This window comes from Podarcis tiliguerta, assembly GCF_965153285.1.
Source record: "Podarcis tiliguerta genome assembly, chromosome: 13".
NCBI lineage: Eukaryota > Metazoa > Chordata > Lepidosauria > Squamata > Lacertidae > Podarcis > Podarcis tiliguerta.
Window position 1 is genome coordinate 1819511 of NC_139546.1, and position 24770 is coordinate 1844280.

Genomic DNA, 24770 nt, shown 5'->3' on the forward strand with positions numbered 1-24770 from the left:
GAGTCTTTTTTCTATTAATGTTGAATGGTTTTCAAATTCTTGGTTCCCCTCCTTCCCCTTTTGAGCTGCTCTTCTTTCCCTCTTCCCCCTTCCTGGAGCCCCGTCCGCAGAAAAGAGCAGGGGGCAAATGAAGGGAGAACCAGAGGAATCCTGCGCGTCGTCGCGCTGTCTCTTCGAAGGGCGGTCGTCCTGCGGAGCGCGAGGGAGCCGGAGCTGCTGCCCGCCCAGCCGCCGCCGACTCGGGAGCCCGGCTCGGCGCGCCCGCCGGAAGAGCCGCCCCGGGGATCCCGGGCGGGGAGCCGAGCGGGGGCTTCGCCTCAGGCGCCCTCCTGCCTCACTCGCCGCCCCGCCGTCCCCCTCAGCCTCCCCGAGCGGGCGGGCGGGAAGCGGGCGGCTCAGCTCGGCGCCCTCGGCCGCGGCTCGCCTTCCGCGACACCAGCGCCCCCGCCCCGCCCGCGTCAGCAGCTCGCCGCGCGTCTGAGGCGGAGGCAGCGCGAAGGACGGCGGCTGAGGGAGCGGCCGGAGGAGCCGGGCAAGCGAGGAGCCCGCGGCCGGGCGGAGGAGAGGCCAGGGCGGAGCCGAGGATGGCGGGCAGCCCCGAGGAGAGCCGCCGCTGACGGGAAGCCGAGGGCAGCTGCTGGGCTCGGGCTATGCGCGCAAAGGTAAACGGGCGGGCGGGCGGGCGGGCGAGGGGATCCTTCTCCCCTCGCGAAGGGGAACTTTTGCCTGTTTGGGGAGCAGGGAAGTTGCGGGTCGTGGGTCGCGGCGTCGGCAGCCCCGACCAGCCTCTGCAGCCGAGAGCCCCGCGGCGCCTTCCAGGCAGCGCCACCGAGCCGCCAGCCTCTTGCGGCAGCCGCCTCCCGCCCGGGCTGGGTCCTGCAGCTGCAGCCCCGCCGGCTCCCCGTCCCCCCGGCGCCGCCCGCCCGCCCTCTCGCCCGCTGCCCCTCGGCCGCTCTCCCGCCCAGCCTCCCTCCGTCCCTCGCTGCCCAAATGCGGCTTCCTCGGCTCGCTCCCGACATGCCCACCTGGAATTGGCTGGAAGATGGAGAGGCGACCTGCATTTGGTTTCCCCGGAAGGAGCGGGGCTGTCTTCCAAGAAGGCCATTACAGGCTCAGAGTGTTTGTCCGTCTGTTTGTGTGTTTCTCTTGCAAGCCATCGCCTTCATAGCACATATTTTCCTCCAAAGAATCGTGGGAACTGTAGTTCACCCTTCAAAGAGCTGCAGCCCCAACCGGCCCCTGTGCGGCTTTTCCTCCGATGCGTGTGGTGTGCAGCCTCCCTGAACCCTGAGGTCTTCTCTTCATTTTATTATTGTCACTGTTTTGTCATTTTCTTTGGGACTTTTGGAAACATGAAATGTTCCTTACAGTCTTCATTCTCCTGACAATCCCCGGGGGTGTTATTTCTCATTCTCAGAGAGCCCATTACTCTGGGGTTGCATTCACATCATACATGTTACACCTGCCTGCCCCAAATCCTGGGAATTGTAGTGTACCCCTCACAGAGCTACAATTCCCAGCACTCTTCACAAACTACAGTTAAGGCATATATGCAGTCTTTATTTCTGGTGTTGTTTTTTTTAATGTATTGAAATGTTTTGCCTTGTTTTTCAACTCAGAGGTTTTAGCAGTTCCCAAGTGTCTGAACCCTGAACTTTTGAAACATGAAAAGTGCTTTACAGTCTTCATACTCCTTACCAACCTTGGGTATTATTTCTCAGATAGGGAAACTGAGGCTGAAGGTGAGTTGAGGTGTAAGATCCTAATTAAATTAAAGGCAGGAGACAAGAGCAGTGCTGGAATTAGAAGTGGGTTGGGAGCAGTGCTGTTTTTCTAGGAAGCGAGGCACCAGAACTCAGCTGGAGCATCTCCCTCGTTCTCTTACAAAAAAGCCCTGGTTGGGAGAGCGATCTCCATGGTCTACAGTTGCGCATATTGTTTTTTTTTTGCCATTCTTTAAGGGGCCCTTTGCACGCTTTGATCACGAGAAGAGAATGTGAAAAGATGGAGCAGACCCTTCATAATGGTGTCTGTTTCCAAGCATCTGAACAGATGACGTAGGAGAGCTCAGGACACTCTAGTCTTTAAGGTATGCAAATGTAACTGACTTGTTCAAGTGAACTTGAATATAAAGGTAAAGGGACCCCTGACTGTTAAGTCCAGCTGTGAATGACTCTGGGGTTGCGTGCTCATCTCGCTCTATAGGCCAAGGGAGCTGGCATTTGTCCGCAGACAGCTTCCGGGTCATGTGGCCAGCATGACTAAGCTGCTTCTGGCGAACCAGAGCAGCGCACAAAAACGCCGTTTTACCTTCCCGCCGGAGCGGTACCTATTTATCTACTTGCACTTTGACGTGCTTTCAAACTGCTAGGTTGGCAGGAGCTGGGACCGAGCAATGGGAGCTCACCCCGTCGCCGGGGTGCATTCCTGATGTTGGCCGGGGGTTGATGAACAAAAAGCAGTATAGAAACCCAGACAAAAATAAAACAAAGTTCTGAGCACGGTCATCTTCACATTTTATACTCTCTTAAATCATAGCACTATAATGATTACAGGAATAAAATGGAACTTGCCTCTGCTGCCCTGATGTGAATTTACTTGAATTATAAGCATTTTCTTGTGGAAAAGGATAATATGTTTAAAAATAATAAAATGAGCTTCTGTAGCCAGGTATACACTGTTTGTGTCTGCATATATGAGAATGAAGTGATGCTGTAGCAAGTGGCATCAGCCCTGGTGGGCCCTTGCATGCCCATGGGGACTCAGCTGCTGACACGAAACCTTTCTGCTGTGAACTTGGAAGGTGAGATGAGGTGTAAAAGGTAAAGGTAAAGGTACCCCTGCCCGTACGGGCCAGTCTTGACAGACTCTAGGGTTGTGCGCCCATCTCACTCAAAGAGGCCGGGGGCCAGCGCTGTCCGAAGACACTTCCGGGTCACGTGGCCAGCGTGACATCGCTGCTCTGGCGAGCCAGAGCCGCACACGGAAACGCTGTTTACCTTCCCGCTAGTAAGCGGTCCCTATTTATCTACTTGCACCCGAGAGTGCTTTCGAACTGCTAGGTTGGCAGGCGCTGGGACCGAACAACGGGAGCGCACCCCGCCGCGGGGATTCGAACCGCCGACCTTTCGATCGGCAAGCCTAGGCGCTGAGGCTTTAACCCACAGCGCCACCCGCGTCCCTTTAGAGATGAGGTGTATTTACCTTTAAAAATAGAGGACCTGAGTGGAAATGGTGGGAGTATTAATTTATAACCAATCTTCAACCGATTGATTGATTTATAGATAGGAACATACAGTCATACCTCGTGTTGCGTTAGGTTCATGTTGCGTCTTTTCCGCTTGCAAATGTGGCAAACCCGGATGAGTATACTTCTGGGTTTTGCCACACGCACAGAAGCACTCTAGCACGCTCCGCACTTGTGTAGACGTGCCACTTTAGTTGCAGACTTTTTGGGGTGCGAACGGCACCCTGGAACGGATCATGTCCACAACTAGAGGTACCACTGTTTGAATCAAGCTAAAGACCCATCTAGTCCAACGTCCTGTTCTCATAGTGATCAACCATGGGCCTGTGGAAAGCCTATATTGTAATTTTACCTTACAAACTGCCCTTAGATCTACAGATGAAGGGTGGTATACAGATTTAACAAATAATAATAACAATACATGGGGGACCTGAATGCATTCAGAGCGCTCTTCCCTCTGGTGATTCCCATCTGCTGGTACTCGGAGACATAAGAGAACAAAGCCATGTGACAAGGAGCCGCCTTTTCCTCCTCCATGAATTTGCCTGATCCTCTTTTAAAGCCATACAGGTTGGTGGCCACCACTATATTTTGTGGGAGCAAGTTCAGTTGTTTTACTATCAGTTGTGTGAAGTATTTTCTTTTCATTGGCAAGCAGCAGAAGAGGTTGCATGTTTTACATGCTGATTAATGTGGAGGGTAATTGATGACACATCTAGATTCACCTTTCTTTAATCCAGGGAACTTATTATTCGAGACTGCTGTTTCTAACTTATTTTAAATTATACACCACAGTTCTCTAATGAGAAGCATTCTGTATATGAGAAAGAAAAGTTAGGGAATTTTGTTGGACGGAATTCACATGGAAGTTTGGTTTTAGTTTGTTGAACTTAGCTTGTTGGACTGTGAGATTTTTCTCTGTGTAGGCTTTTTTCCTTTATGTGTGTGTGTGTAGGCTTTCCCCCCATAAACCTAGATTATAATTTTATTCTCTGGTATGCAAGTCTTCTACCCAGACTGAATGAAAAATTAGTGAAAATGCTGGCACATGAAGTCAGAATATGGAAATATTTTGACAGATGCTTGCTATGTAGTCTGTTGTGATTTGAGGAGGTTCATTTCCTTCCATGGACATCCAGTTTAAACAAAGCTATCTGTGAAGTTTGTTCCCTCTTCAGAGTGTAAAAAAGAAAGGAAGATGGTTTAAAGCTATGCAAAGCTTATCTTATTTGGAGCTCTTCGTTGTACTAAAATACAGTAATACTTCCCTCTCCAGTCTTCAGCATCTGCCCCTCTTAGTGTAATCTTTTTATAAATAGCATTTATTTTTGTATGACTATCTATTTATCCAGATGTTTTGGATTCTCATACGCATTATATTGATTTATCCTTTCTAATGATTTACGGTGAGCCAATGGGTCAGTGCATTATTCAGAAGGTTGGTGGTTCGAGCCCACCCAGGGTTAGCTATGGGCAGGATTCCTGCATTGCAGGGGGTTGGACTAGATGACCCTCAGTGTTCCTTCCCTGATCCTATGATATGATACCAAATCTCTGACCTATCTTTTAAAAATAAATAAATATGCTAACTGTGCAGGTCTTTTTTCAAGAATGCCAGACAAACCCATGGCTGTGTTGCAATTCAAAATCCTTGACTTTCTATACATGACAGATAAAGGTGTATATATTCTGTTTGCAATGAACAAAAAATGCATGCTGAAAACTGAGGTATCTGCTCTCTTTCCAGGGACTGTGGCCTGATAGAGTGGTTCCCTTGGATGTGAATGAAGCGTGCCCTGCCCTTCTGGGATGCCTTAGGTGATGCCACGCTCTTCTGCGATGGCAATTGGGGCTCTCTCTGGCTCTCTCCTTGTGACTTGCTGCTTGATGGCTGCTCTCTGCAGTTCCACTGCATCTTTCCCAAAACTGGCAAAAGTTCAAGACAAGCAGGAGATAAGACCAAGCCAAGAAAAGCGGGATCACACATCAGCCCGGGAGAGCCAGAACCAGACAAGACCTGGGAAAATGAACGAAATGGGCAGGAGTGGGAGGGAGGAGGGCGCCAGAGACTGGAAAAGCAAGGGCAGCAGAAATTATTCCAATAAGGAATCTTGGACTAAGCAAAAACAAGCTTTGAGTAGCCAGGCAACAAGTGGCAAGTTTGGGAGTCTCCAAGCCCAAGGGCAAATGGAAGTTGTTCAGGAGGAGTTTCCAGCTGCTGAAGAGTCTTCCTTTTTGGATGTTGCTGGTGGCACCCCTGAGCCTCCAGAGGAATATGCTTATCCAGATTACCGTGGGAAAGGCTGTGTGGACGAGAGCGGCTTCGTTTATGCGATTGGGGAGAAGTTTACTCCAGGTCCCTCTGCATGCCCGTGCCTTTGCACTGAAGAGGGCCCTCTGTGCATTCAGCCCGAGTGCCCCGGACTCCACCCTCGCTGCATTCATGTGGACACCAGCCAGTGCTGCCCACAGTGCAAAGAGAGGAAAAACTACTGCGAGTTCCGGGGCAAAACCTACCGAACACTGGAGGAATTCACGGTAAGGAGAAAGGGGCGCTGGGGGTGAGCAGAAAGGGGCTTGTTCTCGTGACGTTGCCCTCCTGTTGGCTTTTGTGTTCACAGAATGGTTTCTTTGACATTTCTTTCACATCCTTTCTTGCACTTTATAGTCCTCCAAAAATACAAGCTTTTACATTAGACAAAAGCACAATATTTTAACAAGGAGGTTCGGATCATTCTTCAATTCCTTTGTTATATAATTTTCTAAAAAACGTCTGTAAAGCTCATAATCACAGTTAAGTAATTTAATAATAGCTGGGATGTCCTGTGGATGTCCATTGTATTTTAAGAATAATAATTTTATTGTTCCTGTATTTCATTAGCATTATGGGGTTTTGTGGGGGAAGGTGGAGGAATATTATTTGTGGTTAAGAACACAGTATTTCTGATTTGGCTTTGTACATTTTCTCCTGCTTTTGCCTCTTCAAATGAGGATGTCAGAGTTATATAATCTTTCTGTCAGGTCTGTTAGTCTGCAGTCTAACACTAAGAGCATATTTCAGGGAGCATGCTATGGCTAGTTTAATCAGGGTTGGCATTTCTATCTGGTAAAACACTCTAATGAGGCAATATTTTCATTAACTTGGGAAATGTAATTAATCTTTGACAGAACACTGAAATGATTTGTCCTATAGGCTCAGTGACATGGTTGATTTCAGGGGAACTTTTTAAAAAAATACTGGGCAATGTGCTGCCTGCTTATTGTTTGCAAGAGTTCTTATCTATCAGTATGTAGAGAACTGCACTTTATTGACATGCCACTTGGAAAGCATGTTTCTAGGGCTGAAATTATATGTGACATGCAGGGAGGCGGCGTTTTTCCCAATTTTTTCTTTTAAAAGCAAACAAACCACAAGCTGCCATGGGCGAGTTCAGTCTACAGCAGAGGACCAATGGGGGAGGAACTGCTTAACTCTTCTTCTTTTTAGCAGAAAACCTCTGAAGGTGGAAAGAGTTGAAATAACCTTTTTGGTCAGCAGAACAAACCAGCTAACTATGCTTAAAGTTGACTTCTGAATTTTGACTTGCTTAGAAGCCGTTAACCATAGTTCTTGGTTCAAGCAAGGCTGGATTACCAGTGGTACAATTGCACCAGGGGGCAGGGCTGCAAGGGGCGCAGATTCTGAGCTTCCTTTTTAAAAAGTAGGAGATGTGAATGTCTCGTTGTCCTTGAGCCTCTTCTGCTCCGCTTCCTCCTCCACTGCTACAACTTGCTGCTCTGATTCCCCATGAACTTGCTCTCATTTCCTAACTCCTCAAAACCTCTCTCCTGGTTACTTCTTAACTTATTTGAAATATGTCTCATATAATTGGCAAGCATTGAACAATCCCCAAATAACTGAATTTTAAACGTTAGCAGGCCTTACAAAAAGTCATACACCTTACTTGATTGTTTTAGTGGCCTGACAGATTTAAAACATTCATCTTCCCAAATGCACAAACACTTCACTGGGAGCTTTTCTAGAAATGTCACAGCTCCTTCCTTGCTAAGCAGCCTCTTGACAGCACATGTTGGTGTGGCAGTCGGTGGTTCTGGCAAGGTTTAAAGATTTTTCTGCAATCGTGAAAAAGTTTTACCTGTTGCTTATGTCACACACGGAATATGCTTTCTCCTTCTAAAACTGGCTTTTGTCCCAGATGCAGTTGTGATCAGGAGTTGTGTTCCAAGGCACTCTATGAAAGTGAGGCCACCCAAACCTTCAAAAGCAGAAATAAACTATATTGAGACCTATGTTAATCTCACCTAATATATTTTAGAACTACATAAAATGTTCCAAAATCCAATATGTATTGAAGAAAAAAATTGAGACACTCCTTTGTGTTCTTCTGTCTCTGGTATTAAGTCTGGCCGATGGTCGATAAGTGTTTCCAAGGCAACTGCAGAAAGAAAATTACCTAAATTTTAATGGAACATGAACAATTAGGGATTCCACTGAGTCTTCCACAAAGACCCTAGACATTTGCAAAACCAGCCTCTGCCTTTTAAGTACAAACCCTCCCATGAGATGATTAACCTCAAAAGAAAGAATATTCAAAGTATTTGCATGAAAACTGAGGATGGGTGCAAGTGTTACATAAATTTAGGGGTCCACGGGTCAACAACTCTGACATTAAATTTTGTTGGTTTCAGCTTCAAAGCCCTCAACCTTTAAATCAATGTGGTTTGGCTTGAAAGCCCTAAAACTTTAGACACATGACACTCTCTCTCTTTCTCGATTGGCAGTTAAGGGAAAGCTCACAGAAAGCTATAAACTAGAACTAGAAGTTTCATACTGCCTGTCTCCACATTTTGTGAATAGCTTGCAAACACTCTGACCCCCCCCCCCCAGGTGTACTCAGAAAGGACCGGATTCTTTTGCAGAGAGTCAGTATATGCATCCACTACGAGAACGTGATTACCCTTCACCTTATGCTCAATAAAGGAATACACCAAAGGAATGAAGAAAGATTGGTTTATTACATGAAACTGAAAGAGACTGAGTATATAGATGCTGCTTCAGGGAGCAAAATTTGTGGGCAATAAATACAGTCACTAACAGTGGCGTAGCGTGGGTTGTCAGCACCCGGGGCAAGGCAAGTAATTTGCACCCCCTAGCCCGTGGATTTGCGCCCCCTAACCCTAACCCCCAGATGTTGCGGCCGGTGCGGCCGGCCCCCCCTACGCTACGCCACTGGTCACTAAGCATTTATACACCTTAATTATAGAGTGCAAAGAGAGTCTCTAAGTACCTAAGCCTGAAGAGTGAGTGCAACAATGTGCCACAGACTCACATTAAAAGAGCAGATAGGGAGGGATCCAGATCTAGAAGCAGGCCCAGCGGAAAGCCAAGGATCAGAGATCTGTATCTCCTGTGAGAGTTAGGCTCCCCCTTCAGAATCCTGTGCCAGAAAAGCAACAGGTTTCTCACCTGTTCCTTTGCTTATGATCCATCAAAGCGTAAGGTTGGTCCTTGAGAATGTAGAACAAAAAGAGGATACCAGTGGAGATTGTGAGCAACCCAAGCTTTGAAAATCTGGGGTTTAAGTACAGTTTGGGGCCAACTGTACTCTATGGAGAAGAAAGAGGGTTTCCTTAGTGAGTTCTTTCAACCATTGGTTATATGTGCTAGTTTACTATTCTGTTTACTAATGTATTTTGAAGCTGAGGGGACGTGGTCTTTAATTTGGGAATATCACATGACCATACAGTTCCTGAATAAGAATGGCATCTTGAAAGGAACTTCATTGTCTGTACAAAGTCTGTTTCCTACTTACATAAGGGTGTTAATTACGTTTCCCAGTCAACACCAGATTATTATGCTGATCCTTTCTGTAAGCATTAAGGGTCAAGATGGTTGCTTGTACCTTCCAAGCTAGGTCTTAGATAAAAGCTTGTACCTGGGTCACAGATAATTGATGAAATGCATTTTTGTATTAAACTCATTCTAACTGCACTGATGGCATGATTCATAGAGATAAATGGTGCCAAAAGCAGACAAGCACCCACCATTACAAAAGCCAAAAGAGTAAGCAGTGCGTCGTGTTCTTTGGAAGGAAGTAGTATGCCATATGTTTTCATTTCAGGTGTTATCCAACAGGCAGTTTCTGTGGGTGTTTGCAGTCCCCCAAAATAGATCTTTACTGTCCTACCAAGTTATAGTGGCCAAATCTAATGTTACTGCTGTCCCTTACATAGATATCTTACACAACTTCCAGTACAGCTGCTGTTTTCTCCATATGTTTCTATTCACAAATCAATGACCCATCTAATTGCCTGTTAGGTAGCCATCTGCCTTTAGGGTTATTGGCTGTCTAGGACAGGGGTTTTCATCCAGTGTGCCGTGGCACCCGGGGTGCCTTGAATGATGGTCAGGCATGGGCGTAGCCAGGGGAGCAGAGGCCAGCTGCCCCCCATCAATAAAAATCAATACAAATACGAGGTTCTGCTGCCCCAATGAAAGCCTGCCCCTGGCTATGCCCTTGTGGTCAGGGGAGCCGTGGGCAACACTAGCCTGAATCCCTCTTTCCTTCCACCCCTCCTCTGATGCCCCCTCGCGTCTCTGCCTCCCCAATACATGCATGGCTGTTTGTTGCAGCAGCCCTAGCTACAAGCTCCACATTCGAATGGTGCCTCTGGGTCTGGCCAGGAGGTGCCAGTTGGCAGGAACTGAGGAGGCCTCGGAGTAAGCAGGTAAGCAGGTGAGGGAGCCCAGATGGTTAGTCCACCAGCCCTTGCTGTTGGGAATGGACAGACAAGTGGGAGGCTGGGCAGACAGGCAGGTGCTGCCCTTGCTCTTTTTTCTTTTGCTTGCTGTGTGCAATGCCTGCCTGGGAGCTGAGTGCCCAGTACCGAAGGGGAGCCTTTCTGCCATGCAGGTCCAGTGGGTGCCCACTGCTGCCACTGGTGCCTCCCAAGGTGAGTAAGGTGCTGGCCTGACATTCACCTTTGGCCAGTCTCTGTCGGGCCGTGAAGGCTAGGGTATCCTCGTCCCAGGCCCCTGGGGGGCAGTGTGAGGAGGTTCCTCTGTTTGGGGTGGGCAGGCGCAGCTCAGAGAGCAAGGGCAACTGTGGTGGTTGCCTGGAGGACTCCCAAGGAGAGGGGAGAGGAGGCTGAGGGAACATTCCACAAGGGAGGGTGTTCGAAAAGGGGTGGGGGGCTGCTGGCTCTGCATTCAAGGGCTGTGCTTCTGAGGCTCAGAGCACATTTCCCTGGAGGGGAGCCACAGAAAGAATGTAGTCGGTCAAGGGAGCCATGGACTTTAAAAGGTTGAAAGCCTCTGGTGTAGGACGTGAATGATGGCATGGCTGTGCTCCTCACCCCACTCCCCCACCCCGTGATGATGGAGATGTGATGAGGCTTGCTCATCTGAACAGTATTATTTTTAAGTATATTGCAATGGTTGAACCTCATAAGTTTGAGGTGATGCCAAAAAGGGCACGTGGAAAATTTACTCCAGCTTTATTGTGCACAGCAGCACCCTGGTGAATGCTTTGGTTCTGTTTTTGTGATTTTCCTAAATATATTGTTCAATGTTTGAATTGCAGCCACCAACACCTGGTTCACAAACAACCCTGGGAGGTTGTGTGGCAGGCTTCAGTTTTTAAACCATCACAAGGTCACACAGCGAGCTTCATGATTACATGTTTTTTATGCTGATGTCAAAGGACATAGTCTTTACGAAAGACTGGTTATGGCTCCAAAGCATATCTTGTTTGGGAGTTTGTTAAATGAAGTAATTATACCTAGAGCTGACCCCCCCTCACAGGTTTTTGTATGCGTTGTAATATGGTGAGGACCAGTAGAAAGGGGGGGGGGGTGGAATTGGACTGCAACCCTGTGTAGGCTCACCTGGGAGTAAATCCAGCTGAACACAATTACTTCTGAGTAAACATGTACATGATTGCATGCTCTTATAATTCTGGTTAGTAGGTCCTATGCACTTACCTCCTGTTTTATTGCGTATTTTAATTATGAATATTTGTATTTTAGTATTTGTATAGTTGGTTTTCATGTTGAACCATTAGAAGCCTATTTTGGCATTGAACAGTATATAAACAATAATAATGATTCCTAAAACCTCAAGAAATCTATACTGTGAAACTTTCATTCACCTTTATGTTCCAGCTTCGCTCATTACAATTATGGTTGGAGCCCTGCACACATTCAGTGTGTTCAGAGTTTTTGCTTCAGGCATCAGACTTCTGAAAAACATTATTTTTGTCATTCCATTGACTGAATTTGCCACAGTACCAGTGTGACAAACACCCAGAGAAGTTAGCATGAATGGAATAAAATAAAACCAATGTTGAAAGTGATCTTTTTCTGTTAATGATGTCGTAAAGGCGCTTTGTGCTCACATGGCCAATGTGTGAAGTGCAGCAGAACTTCTGTTTGAGCTTTGGACTGGAACAGATTTCTCCCCCACCCCTAGTCTTTGGTGCATGCCCACTCTCTTATTTGGATAATACTCGTGGTGAACTAGTAACAAATTTGAATTTGGAAAGTTGCCCAGAGCATCTTAACGACACATAATTTCAGGAACATGAGTTAATTATGTAGATTACTGGTGAAACAAATAGGTTGAGAAGCAATTAGTGCAACCCAAATGCAAAATCCACCAGGATTTCCCAGCTGAGTTGTGGCGATGCTGGCATAAATCCTTCACCCCAGTTCAGCCGGTGGAACCTGTGCCCACTTAAGTCCCTCCAAGGGGGGCTCTGGGGGGGTGGCAGGAGGAGGATGGGGCAAGGAGAGTCTTGCACCTATTCTGAATCCTGCTCAGCTTGGTCATGGGACCTAGGACCCAATCCTCTAAACTCAGGCCGACACTCACCTGCTCCCTCAGCCAGCACTAGCCCCCTCCCAGGGGCTTCTCAACAGAGTTTAGGATAGGGGCAGCTTGCCGTCAGGTACGTTGCACCAGTTTCCTATAGTCAGGATTTCTCTGTCTGAAATAGCAAGGATCATAGTGGGGTGTCATTAGTATTTGCAGTATTACTTTTAAAAAAGTATCCTCTTCATGCTAACATTAAATTGCTTTATACAATAGATAATTTCTATATACTGTATTGGCCTGAATATAAGCCTCACTTTTTCCCTAAATTCCAACCGTGAAAAGTTTAAGTGTGGCTTAAATTTGCGACCTTACAAAAATTGGTTTTTATGACATCACTGCTGAAACAGTAAAACAGAACAGGTGTGAGTGCCTGCGGAATTTTAAGGGAGCAGCTTATATTCGTGTATTGTCTTTTTTATATTTTCCCCTTGAATTTTAAAGGTACGGCTTATATTCAAGTGCGGCTTATATTTGGGCCAATACGGTATTATGTAGCCAAGGCAAGGCGAATCGCAAGTAGCCTGTTGCCATTTCCCTCCTTCTTTTAGCTGATGTGGAGCAAGCAGAGAACTCTGTCATTTGCAACAGCTAAATTGGCATCCTATGCAAGAAAGTGGAGCAAAGTTATAAAACCTGTCTAAACTCTTGTTATACTTTTTTTTTGCCAGCATTACATTGGGCTGCTGGACAGAAGTACTTGGACTGTCCTTAGGATGCTCCTGCATGTGTGTTTCTCCCTCACGTTACTACTAAAAGCCATTCTTAAAGGTGGGGCTGGCTCTGGGGACAGAGCAGTAATGCTTGAGTCCAGTGTTAGAAACTAGGATAGGAGAGCTTTCTGTCGCACGGCTCCTGGAACCTACATTATGGGCGCAAAAACAGAAAGTCTAGTTGCCATTTTGTCCTTTTCACAAGAGCTACTCCTGCTGCATTGGGGGAAGTGGCATTTCCCACAGAAGCCGCAGTGATCTCTCCTACTGTGGAGGTGGGCACGGGGGCATTTCTCCTTCTGTGCCGTCAGTGCCAGCAGCGGCAAATTTATTCTTGAGTCTCAGTTACCATACATGGTGACAAGATTTCTCGAAATGCTCACATTCTGACAGTTCCGTTGCAAAATGCGCCTGGTGCCTGACTAATTTCAAATGCTGCTTGACCCTGTGCAATGTTGCTATTTCATTCCTAAGCATAGTTTAGAAATTATGTTCTATTCAGTTCTAGTCAGCAATACTTATTTTCAAGCTAAAGTGTCCGTGACTGAGGTATAGAACTGTAGTCCTCAGCTTCTGTTCCTCACTAAATTGTTCTATTCTTAGTTGGAACACTACACTTTGGATATGAACTCTTGAGAGATTATCTCCTAGACACCTATTTTCAGCCTTCCTACAAGCAAGACTTGTTCAGAAGGCTATTAGAAAATGGTTATGATGACCAGAAGTGCTGAGCTTTTTGCAGTGTTCATAAAGCAGTGGGACAGCAGCGCCTTCACTTTTTGAAACCTGCCATTCTGTTCCCTGCAGGCGATACACATGTGCATAAAAGAGTTTGGTTCCTTTCCCTTTTTTAATTTCAATTTTTATTGGTTTTCCATAAAGCCAAGATACACAGAGTCAAGCACAAAACATTTTGTTTCATATAAACAAAACAGAATAGAAAATTTAAACTGGATTCTAAGAGGACATGGCAATATTGACAGTTTTGGCAATACAGAAAGGTAGGTTATACCAGTTAAACAGAGAAGTAATACTTGGTTGTTACCAATAACAATTACATTTGTGCACTTTTAGTTATATCCATTAGTTACAGACCTCTTACATCTGTTTTCCAATACAGTGGTACCTCAGGTTACATACACTTCAGGTTACATACGCTTCAGGTTACAGACTCCGCTAACCCAGAAATAGTGCTTCAGGGTTAAGAACTTTGCTTCAGGATGAGAACAGAAATCAGGCTCTGGTGGCACAGCGGCAGCAGGAGGCCGCATTAGCTAAAGTGGTGCTTCAGGTTAAGAACAGTTTCAGGTTAAGAACGGACCTCCGGAACGAATTAAGTACTTAACCTGAGGTACCATTGTATAAAATAAAGAACATACAGTGGTGCCTCGCAAGACGAAAAGAATCCATTCCGTGAGTCTCTTCGTCTAGCGTTTTTTTCGTCTTGCGAAGCAAGCCCATTAGCGGATTAGCGCTATTAGCGACTATTAAAGGCTTAAGGGATTAGCGGATTAGCTGCTAAAAGGCTATTAGCAGCTTAGTGCCTTAGAAAAAGGGGATGGGGAGTGGAAACCCCCCCCCCAGGAATCGCAAGACATTTTCGTCTTGCGAAGCAAGCCCATAGCAAATTCGTCCTGCGAAGCACCTCCAAAACGGAAAACCCTTTCGTCTAGCGGGTTTTCCGTCTTGCGAGGCATTCGTCTTGCGGGGCACCACTGTATGGGAAAAACAAGAAAGCAGAGAAGAATTAACCACCTATAGACTCCACCATATTATAAACTGTAGGCATCTCTCTTCCATGGGCTTCAACATTTGTGTCATCAATAAAATCAAACGACATAAAAACATCTCCTATTATTTAGCATGAGAAAATGAACTGATTCTTTTTCCCTGTAGCTTTTAGGGGAACGAAGAAATTCACTGGCGTTTGGTCAAGGAACACTCGTGTAAGATGGCCTTAGGGAGTCCTCAAGGGGCAGAGTTAATGTTGCTTTAGCATCGCTTTACCTTCAGTTACAAATTATTCCCCAAAAGTGTTACTGTCAAGAACTGTTTGAAAAGTGATGAAAATCTAGGCCACGTATGACTAGACTGTGTGGCGTATTTATGAACATTTATGCAAGAAGGCCTTTTTGTTCACGTAAAGCTGTAACCACGTCTTCATTAATTAGAGCCAGCATTCTGTTATCCTTCTAAGCCATGCTCCCTCACATGTGTCCTTTATGCATCGCAGTGCATTTGCTCTGCAGTTGTCAAGAGTGACCTGTGCAGGGGAAACTCCTGGCCATTGCACTTCCATAGCAGTGTGTTTAATCACACAATTTGAGCTACTGCTAGCTCACTTTTCCTGCCGTTCTAATACAGAGCCACAAAGGATTTAAAATCAGGTTTAATGTGAGAAAGAGCTGGAAGATTATTGAGAGCAAATAATTCCATTAACTTCCTAGGAGATACACAAGTAGACACCAGAAGACAACAGGGCAACCCTTAATATTCATTTTTCAACAAACACAAAGATAATCTTTAGAACCAATTTTCCAGAACATGGACTCTAGTTTATCATAGTTAATCCGCACCCCCATCCTGCCAGCCCCTTAAACTTCAATCTCTTGGTGAAGGGCAGGCAGAGTGTGGAGAAAGAATGGGTCAAAATCCACTTCTACCAGTGTGGGGCTATATAATCTAGATACCAGGGCCATCTCCAAAGTGGTATTTGTGAAGAAAAGTATAGAAAAAGACCACTCAGTGCAGTCAAAGGCCTTTAAGGGTACAAACCAGGGGATTTCTGTTTTGTCTGCTGTGGCGTATATTTAATACCCTCTGGATGGAGGAAACTATCTTTCTACTTGAAATAAACCCTACTTGGTCCAGATGAAATGCATGCCACAAGTACAGCTGTGAATATTTTCTGGTCCTGCTGAAGGAGGGAGATGGGGCCATAAGACTCCAGCAAGGGAGGGCTCTCCCAGGTTTAAGTATCAGAATCACCCACTTCCCCAACTAGGACTCAGGAATGGCATCTCCTTGCATAATGTTATTAACAAGAACAGACAACTGCAAGACAAAAGACATCCTTCAAACACTTGTTTGGATCACCCAGAATTCCCATCTGGGCCTGTTGACTTGCGACTTTTAAGCTTCTAATTATGGCCTGTTTCCTTCTTAGAAATTATTTGAGAAAGAGCTTCCCTGAAGAGATTGAAAGGTACAAAATAGGGACAGAGTGAGTCCAAAAAGATGTTGTAATTTGTGCAACATCTGGATTGGTGGGGAAGTATATATCTACATAATACTTCAGATTTGTTGGTGCTGACCTTTAAAGCACTAAATGGCCTTGGCCCTGTATACCTGATGGAGTATCTCCACCCCAATCGTCCAGCCCAGACACTGAGGTTTTGCTCTGAGGGCCTTGTAGCAGTTCCCTCAGTGCGAGAAGTGAGGCTACTGGGAACCAGGCAGAGGGCCTTCTTGGTGGTGATGCCCACCCTGTAGAACGCCCTCCTATTTAAGGAGATGAGTAACTATATAACTTATAGAAGACATCTGAAGGCAGCCCTGTATAGGGAAGCTTTTTAATGTGTGATGCTTTATTACGTTTTTATATATGTTGGAAGCCGCCACCCAGAGTGGCTGGGACAACCCAGTCAGATGGGCGGGGTACAAACAATAAAACAACAACAACAACAACAACAACAACAACAACAACAACAACAACTCACAAATACTTTCCTAAACCTGAGACCCAGAAGGATCATTCACTGATAAGATCTTGTGTGTAGCTCTACCTTTTAAACACATTAGTCAATAATTTGGAATTCTTGTTTCTAAAATTTGTAGTATTTTTTATTAACATAAATAAAAGACTTAGCAATCATTGAATCCTAAAGCTTCAAGTATGCACCGCTTAGATTAACGATATTTTAGGTCCCTTGGAGAACCGGTGTGCTTCTGTTTCCATTCCAGTCCCAGGACATCGGTGGCTAATTGGGTTTTGAAACAGGATGAGTTTTTTTATTTAATAGATTTGCCTGTAGGGGCTCCACAAAGGACCACCGTCATGGCATCCTAAACTGCTGGGTATGCCAGACCAATGTCCACATTAAATTGAAAATATTGTGAGAGAGAATCGCTAATGGTTACAGAGTGGTATTGTAAGTGAGCAAGGTGGAATTAAAGTACCAAGTTGGAGAACACACAGCAGAACTATATAAGGTGCTTGTCTCCCAAAGTCCCTTTGAGAAAAAAGTATCAGTACTTTGATACTATGAATCACAGTATCCTTCTGGATATGTTGTCCAGGCTGAGTGGCTGAATGTTTCCATGTGGATGGATGTTTCCAAAAAGTGGGCAGGAAGATTACTGCTTGACCATTGGCAGTAATTTTGGGGGAGCTCCACAGATATCTAATCTTTTTCTTGTGTTGTTGAACATTCACCCAGAAATTTGGCCCAGGGTTTAGCTAGTATTTACTGTAGTATATGACATCAGGCTTTAGTTCTATTTTTTCAGTAGGCTGTGCTTGTCCTTGACCAGTGATGGCCTGGATGAGATGGAAACCAAGCCTTAGGAGGAACAGCAGAGGGAGTTGGGTACATTTAGCCTGGTAAAGAGGAGACTGACAGAAGACATGATAGGCCTGTCACATGGAGGATGGAGCAAGCTTCTTTTCACCTGCTCCAGAGGGTGGGACCAATGGATACAAGTCACAAGAAAGGAGATTCTGACTAAACACCAGGGATAACCTTCTGACAATAAGAACAGTGGAATGGCAGTGGAATGGACTCCCTCAGAAGGGACAGATTGATGACCACCTGTCAGGTGTGCTTTAGTTGAGATGATTCTGTTCTTGCATTGCAGGGGGTTGGACTAGATGACCCTTGGGGTCCCTTCCAACTCTGCCATTCTATGATTCTATGCATAAATGGAGTCTTAGCCCAGACAAGATGGAGGTCCTGCTGATTGTTGATTCATCCACTCAGGTGAATATTCTGGACGGGACTGCACTTCCTCCAAACCAGGTCCTCAGTCTGGGCATGCTTATTGATCCAGCACTGTTTTTTGAGACTCAGCTGACTCTGTGGTCAAAGCACCTTTATAGAGCTTCAGCTGGTTCACCAGCTTTGCCCTTCCTTGAATGGAGACAGCTTGACTTAGAAATCTATTTATTATTAGCCAGACATGCTCACAGGGCAGTTTACAGGAATATAAGGTGACCTAAAATGTAATATGCAAGAGCATCAAAAACAGTGCTTATTAAATACACTTATTAGATAACTAGAAGCTTCATAAACATAGCAAAAAAGTGAGCATCTATAAAAAATACCAAAGCTGGTGCTAGACAGACACCCTTCAGTGGAGTGGTCATTCCACAGACATGGAGCCACTACTGAAAAGGCCCTTCCATGGGACCCCACATCTTGTATCACACCAGGGAGCCCTAATCTGCTGATCTTAATGCATGGGCAGGTTGGCATGGGAGAATGAGATCTTAACCTATTGCAATGTGTTATGTGTGGTGTTTTCTTTAAAAAACAGTCTGGAAACTGCCACAAGATGATTAATTGCAATGAACAGCTTGACCATATTAAGTCTGCACTTTTTAATCTGCACTGGTTCCCAGTCTATTTCCAGGTCTTGCCCTCCTTCTTTGAAGTCTCACATACAAGAGCCAAAGCCAGTTGGTGAGTCTTGGTTTGCAACTTGTGAGTTTCTTAAATATGTGATTATTTTTAATTCTGGAAGTGCTGTTCCAATCACTGTTTTTATTTCTTACATAATTGTTCTGCTCAGGTTTCTGTTACTATATTAGGCTACTTATAAGGACTTCTCTGTTGAAATGCGTTTGTCTTATGTTGTCATATATGGTTATGATTTGGCCTCTTGCGGGTATTTTATTGTCATTGTTTATTCATTTGTGTAGCTGAAGCCAAAACAAGAAACACACAAACAAAATATGTTGTGCAGTTAAAATAACAATTTAAAATAGGCATTCTGCCAAATAGAAATTTGCACCACTGAAGAATTTAACTTAGCACCCTCACAAACGTTTCTCCTTAAAATTGCTGCTCTGAAGGCAAAACAACCTGCCTTTCAGAAATGTCAGAGAACGGGTCTCCTAATAGAAAGTTAACCAAGCACTCAATTGATCTGTCAGCTGAGATATTTAAGTCTTTGAACAAGGCTGCTCTTAAGGCCTTATAAATGGGGCAAACAAGTAAGCAGTGGGATCAGTCGTCAGGCACATTGCCCCACCTGGATGCGCTCGCCTCCCGCAGAATCCACCAGTGGCGTCCTTCAGCTAGAGCAGAGAGCAGAGACTGGAATTGCAGAGCTGTAAACTCACTTTTCCTATTTAACATTTGTAATGCTGGTAAGGAGTCTGAATGAGTAATTTTATTGTACTGTCATGCTTCCCCCCTCCTTTTTTGCACATGTTTATCCTTAACTCTGTTTGTGGTTGTTCAAATTCATTTACAGCACAATCTGAACTGAGATGAGATGAGAGAGTTTGGATTTGGCAGATCTAAGGATTTTCTGGCTGATCTAGGGATTTTTCAGGGGGGCACCTGGCACCAGCATGTTCACATGAGCTCATGCTATCTCCTTGTTCAAATTACTATGAAGAGGAATTTACAACATGAAATCAAATGCTTAGAGCCTAACCTGCTGAAATATACTGACTAAAACAAGGGTATGCAGAAGATAGATGAGGATCTATTGGTGTATGTCGGACGGTCTGAAGTAGATTGGCCAGGAGTTTACAGTTCAATACTGGTTAACAGCAACACCAAAAAGTTTCCCCTGCATGAAATTTGGCTGTTTGAACCCTGATCAATAGTAATCAGATGTCTTTTTTTCTCTTTGTAATTCTTGTTTTGTATTTTGTGAATGTACCACCCTCCAATCCATATATAACACCCATCTATAACATGGGGACATTTATAGAAGCTGGTAATAAGCCCAGTGGGGCTCTGTCCCCTGAGCTACCATTTTGCATGGAGCTCAATAGCATCCCTCCTTCCCCAAGGAACTACTTTGTACCTGACTCTGCTTGGTGGCCATTTGGATTCTAGTAAAAACAATGTAGACCTCAAACTTGAAATCTGACAGCCCCCAAGCTAAAACATAGTTTTGTTTTCAGGTTTCGCCTTGTGAAAAATGCCGCTGTGAAGCCAATGGCGAAGTAGTGTGTACAGTGTCTGCATGTCCTCAGACGGATTGCGTGGATCCCGTATATGAGCCAGAACAGTGCTGTCCTATCTGCAAAAATGGTAAGCAACAAATTCAAGCGACAGTTGGCTTAAAGCTTCAGCTATTTGAAAAACTATCCCTACAACATTAACAAAAGTGCAGTTTCGACAAGCCTTTCTTGCAGGGAATGGTATTTGTTACCTGGTGGCCAAATAAAGAGCCCAGCACCCAGAGGTGTATGAACTAGGTCTACTTAAGTTTAAATCGGTAAGCAACGGATGCAGAGGGTAACAATTATCAGCGCAGGAGCTAACTGTAACGTAAGGCGAAACCGCAGCCGCTTGTGTGATGGAGCTCATGCCTTTTGCAAATGGAAGTGGGCTGCCTTTCCCCAGGCCACACCATGAAGGGAGAGTAGATAGGCCTTGCTGCACCCCCCCCCCCCGGGCAGATGAGGCAGGTGGGCCTCAAAGGGGGCTCATATCCCACTCCAAGGCCCCATAACCTAGAGAACAAGCCTCGAGGGCAGGAAAGGTGCCTCAGGCTAAAATTTGGCTAAAACTTAACTCTTTTCCTTCTCGTACCTAACCACCAGTAAAGAGACAGAAATCTTTTTAGTCACCCTTTTCTCCATTCGAGAACAGTTTATCTCGTGCAGGCCCTTCTGAAGGTTTGTCAAAAAATTGTTGTTGCCAACATCTGTGAGGCGAATTGCATCTGGCCTATGCAGTTCAGTGTTACTGGGCATGATATCTGGGGAGCGAATTAGTGACCCTCCCTGTTTATGCACTGCCAACCTCAGCTTCTGCATTAAGTTTTGAATGGGCCCTGTTAATCACACTAGGGTCCCCTTCACAATAGGCAGATAGTTGTACATGTGACAGTGGGAAGTCCCCACTCTCCGGCTGGCACACTATGTGCATAATTGTCCATGTAGCTTACTGAGTTTCTGCACAGAGAGCTTGGGTTTCCTTTAGGACAAGGAAAGGAGGGGCACAATGGTGTTCCCTGGCCTCTTTGCCCTGCTGCTGAACATGCCTCTCTGCTGAACTCGCTTTGATCTTTGTGAGCTGGGGTTCCCTGGAGCTCATGAAGCAGACTCCCTTCACTAGCTTGCTCTGGCCAGCATGTGTCTTATGTGGCACTGGTCTGTCACCTCTCCCTGAAATAGGACCCCATGGATCCTATTTCTGACTAGTCCCACAAGTGCTGGCTGCTCCTATCCCCACAGCTTCCACCAGTGCCCACTGGCAGGAATGGCTCTCCACCCTGGCTTCTCCAAATATTCAAAATGAAAGGTGCAGCCTGTGCTACTGACCTCTGTGGCTGCACCAACACACTTTCTCTGGCTGCCTGACATAGGAAGGACACCACCATCCTGCTGAGAGTGAGGTCTGATGGCAATGTGCTGTAGGGAACCATGAGCTCCATCAGATGCCGGACAGATCTGAACAGGATGAAACTGTTTAATGCCAATGTGTCTGGTGGCTTGTCTTGGTGCTTGTCAGGCTTCGGGGGAGCGGCTCCCTCCCTCCCTTCGGCTGTGTATAAGCAGAACAAAGCGAAAATAGTCTCTTACCAGTTAAAGAGTATTTAATGGTCACAGCGAAAGAACAAAGACTCCATCTCGGAGGAAAGGTGCTCCCAATTAAGGTTTCCACCCACTCCCCCCCCCCGAAACACCCTTGTCACTTACTTGTCTGGAAACCTGATCTCGCAACCATTTGGCCTTCTGTGTAGCTACCTTTTCTGCTCTCCTTGACCTTGGACTGAGCGCTTGGACACTTTCCAGTGAAAGGGAATCTGTTCATTCTCTCTCTCTCCCTGTTCTTCTTCTCCTAGCTGTTCCCCACTCAGTTCTGCCCAGCTGTTGTCTTCCAAACTATATCCATCTGTAAGCCGCTGCTCCAAATCTATACTGCTCCACTGCTCCTGGGCAGCTTCAGGGAGAGGGGGAGGCCCCCACCATTCCTCATCAGAATAGCTCTCCTCAGCCTGGTCTCTGACAGTGCTGCAAATGGCCGTCTCATGTTCCCATGGTGCCCCCACTGTTCTAATCAAGTATCTAAAAGAAAATCTGTTTCAGGCTAAAAACAGACATAACACATAAAAACATAAGACCATTAATTCCTTGTTTCTTTCTTTTTGAACCAATGTCAATGCTTTCTTTTTGAACCAATGTCAAAGATTATTAAGGCAAAAACTCATGGGAGCGCCACCTCAAACTATACATTTCAATAGTTCTTGCCAAGCACAGATGTGTTAACCTCATTGACAAAAGCATAAAGAACCCATCCTTTTTCTTGGCATCCATGAGATATAGATCACCTCTTAGAAACCTCAAAACAGGACTGTTTCATGTGAAATCTACTTCCCTCTTTTTATATACTGAGTATAGTAGTGCTTTATATTTTTTTAGAGTGAAAGATTACCTCAGACATAGACATTAAAATATATTGCACTAGATACTCAAGTGCAAGGCTGAAGAAGTCTGGAATTCCATCAACAAACAGAGAGATTAAAGTGTAATAAATGCTTAGCGGCAGAAATCCACTCCAGGATCACCCTCCATCTTCTGTGCAAATTTAGCTAATCTTTAGGTTATTGACACAAATAGAAGTTGATATATAGGTTTATGTTAACCTAGCTTTATGAAATAAATTCTTTTTATTAGCATTCACAATATTACCTTTCATTTGAGCTGAAATTTTTATTTGCTGAAATTCTGGCCTCCAGCAAAACTAGGTTCAGAATGTCAAATCCATCTTTGCCTCGCTTGTAAAATATAATTTCAAAACAAATAGAGATAAATATAGGGCAGAATGGGAACTAGGGAGTGGAATGAAACAGGAAATTGAATGACCATTAAAATGGAAAGTCAATTTTAATAATAGTTCAGCATTTGATAACTTGGAAATTTACATCACACAGAATTTAAAATGATCTTAAAATTAAAATTAATTAAAATGATCTTAAAATGATCTTGTTATGGGTTTTGAATTAATGATTCCAGCTTTCAAACACAGTAAAACCTCATGGAAATTAACAAGGCCTCACTCTGTAAGTTATATTGACAAAGAGTCCTTTAATCAAATTTCAGCCTGATTAATATTTATAAATTAGACTTTTGGATACCTGTGAGGTATTCCCCCCCCCTTGCATTTTAATGTGTCATATTACTGTATTCAGCTACCACCTTGAGGACAAAGCTTTGAAGTGTTCTAAATTACTAATACTTTAATTTCACTCTTTTAAGAAGTCAAAAAGTTTGGTTAAAAAACAAACAAACCTTGAGTGGTAGTTCCAAAGTAAAATAGTTTGAGGTCCCATTGATTTCAGATTTAACAAGACATTTTACTTTTGCACTGAAGAAAATGCTATTTTGGCTCAACTGGAAGGTTCTGTTGAATAGTGGGGTGCTATTTGTATTAACTTCTAAGTGCATTGACCATGACTTGTCCAAGACATATGGGCATCTGGGGCGAACCACAGTATGGTGCCCGGGAAGAAGGGGGGAGTGAAGTTCTGCATAAGGAGCAAGGGGAGAATAAAGATCTCCATTGGGATCTGCTGCCCCTATAGCTGCTGCCGCCTGAGGTGGTTGCCTCACCTTGCCTCATGGGTGGGCCAGCCCTGCATATTTAAGCTGTTAGGAGCTTTTTCTAGTGTTTCCTGCTGAAACAGGTAGCATGCAAGGTCTCCCATTCATATTGTGGATTTATTAGAAAAACAAATGCTGTAGGATTTGACTTTATGGGAGATCTCTAGAAATAAATGGAAGTATCAGAGAGGAATAATCCCGGTGATTGTGGAGATAACTATTGCCTCTGAAGAAATTGCCCAATGCAATCTGGAGGGGAGTGCAGACTGGGGAATAATATGCAGCGTGCTATTGTTCCTTCCTATGCTAGGAACCTATGATGTAACTGCTGGTTAAATCTCTTCTTTGGAAGTGTCATTGAGCTTAAATTATTGCTGCAGTTTTTATCACATAGGCAACTCATATGCCATGAGCATGCATCACAGAGCTTTTTCCTGCAGAGGCATAGGTAGGCAAGCAAGCAGTTTTCTGAAGACTCCAGACTCAGCTATACAGCTGCAAATAAAATGTTCTAAGTGTGCTTTAAGTGCAATATATAATGTGACACTAGACAGCGATAGTGAGCCTTAAGGAAAATTCAGTGTATTTTTATAAATGCTTTTAAAAAAGCATTTTCAGAACTTTTTTTATATTGTGTGTAGATTTCACCTCCATGAACTGGCAACAATAGTGGAAGAATGAGAGAGGCATTGCCATGCTAGGCCAGGAGAGGGTATCTCTTATAGATCGTTTGATTTCATAAAATTTATATACCACTTGACTGTAAAAAAAAAAGAAAACCACCTCAAAGTGATTTATAAGAAGATTAAACTATAAAATCAGGAAAAACTTACAATGCATTAAAATATACAAGAAGTTAAGCATCTGCCACAAGGTGCCCTTCCTTCAACAGCTTCAACAGCGCAGCCACAACTGTAGATGTTAATTCCTTTGTTTCAACACAATACTTCAGTTGGTGATAACTTCTTTTGTGTTTTGAAGTGTCTTGTTGTTTCAGTACCATTCAGTGCCTTTTTTCTTCAGGCCTCTTTAGCAAGCTGTGATTTCCGTGAATCTTGGAATTAACTGGAAGGCCTGGAAACAATGCCTTATGAGGATCGGCTAAGGGAGCTGGGCATGTTTAGCCTGGAGAAGAGGAGGTTAAGG

General features: G+C 44.7%; 1 protein-coding gene across 2 annotated transcripts in view; it reads left to right on the forward strand.

Annotated features, from left to right (window-relative positions):
- Positions 1 to 553: 553 nt before the first annotated feature.
- VWC2 (von Willebrand factor C domain containing 2) overlaps positions 554 to 24770 on the forward strand; it is a 29579-nt gene continuing 5362 nt past the window's right edge. The window contains exons 1-3 of one of the 2 annotated variants that reach the window (XM_083407941.1): positions 554 to 662; positions 4995 to 5785; positions 19974 to 20103. In XM_083407941.1, coding sequence (XP_083264067.1) covers positions 5069 to 5785; positions 19974 to 20103 — 847 coding nt within the window. In that variant the 5' untranslated portion in view covers positions 554 to 662; positions 4995 to 5068. Of the gene's footprint in view, positions 663 to 1955; positions 2090 to 4994; positions 5786 to 19973; positions 20104 to 24770 lie in introns of those variants that run through there. The other variant, XM_083407942.1, reaches the window with a different exon arrangement.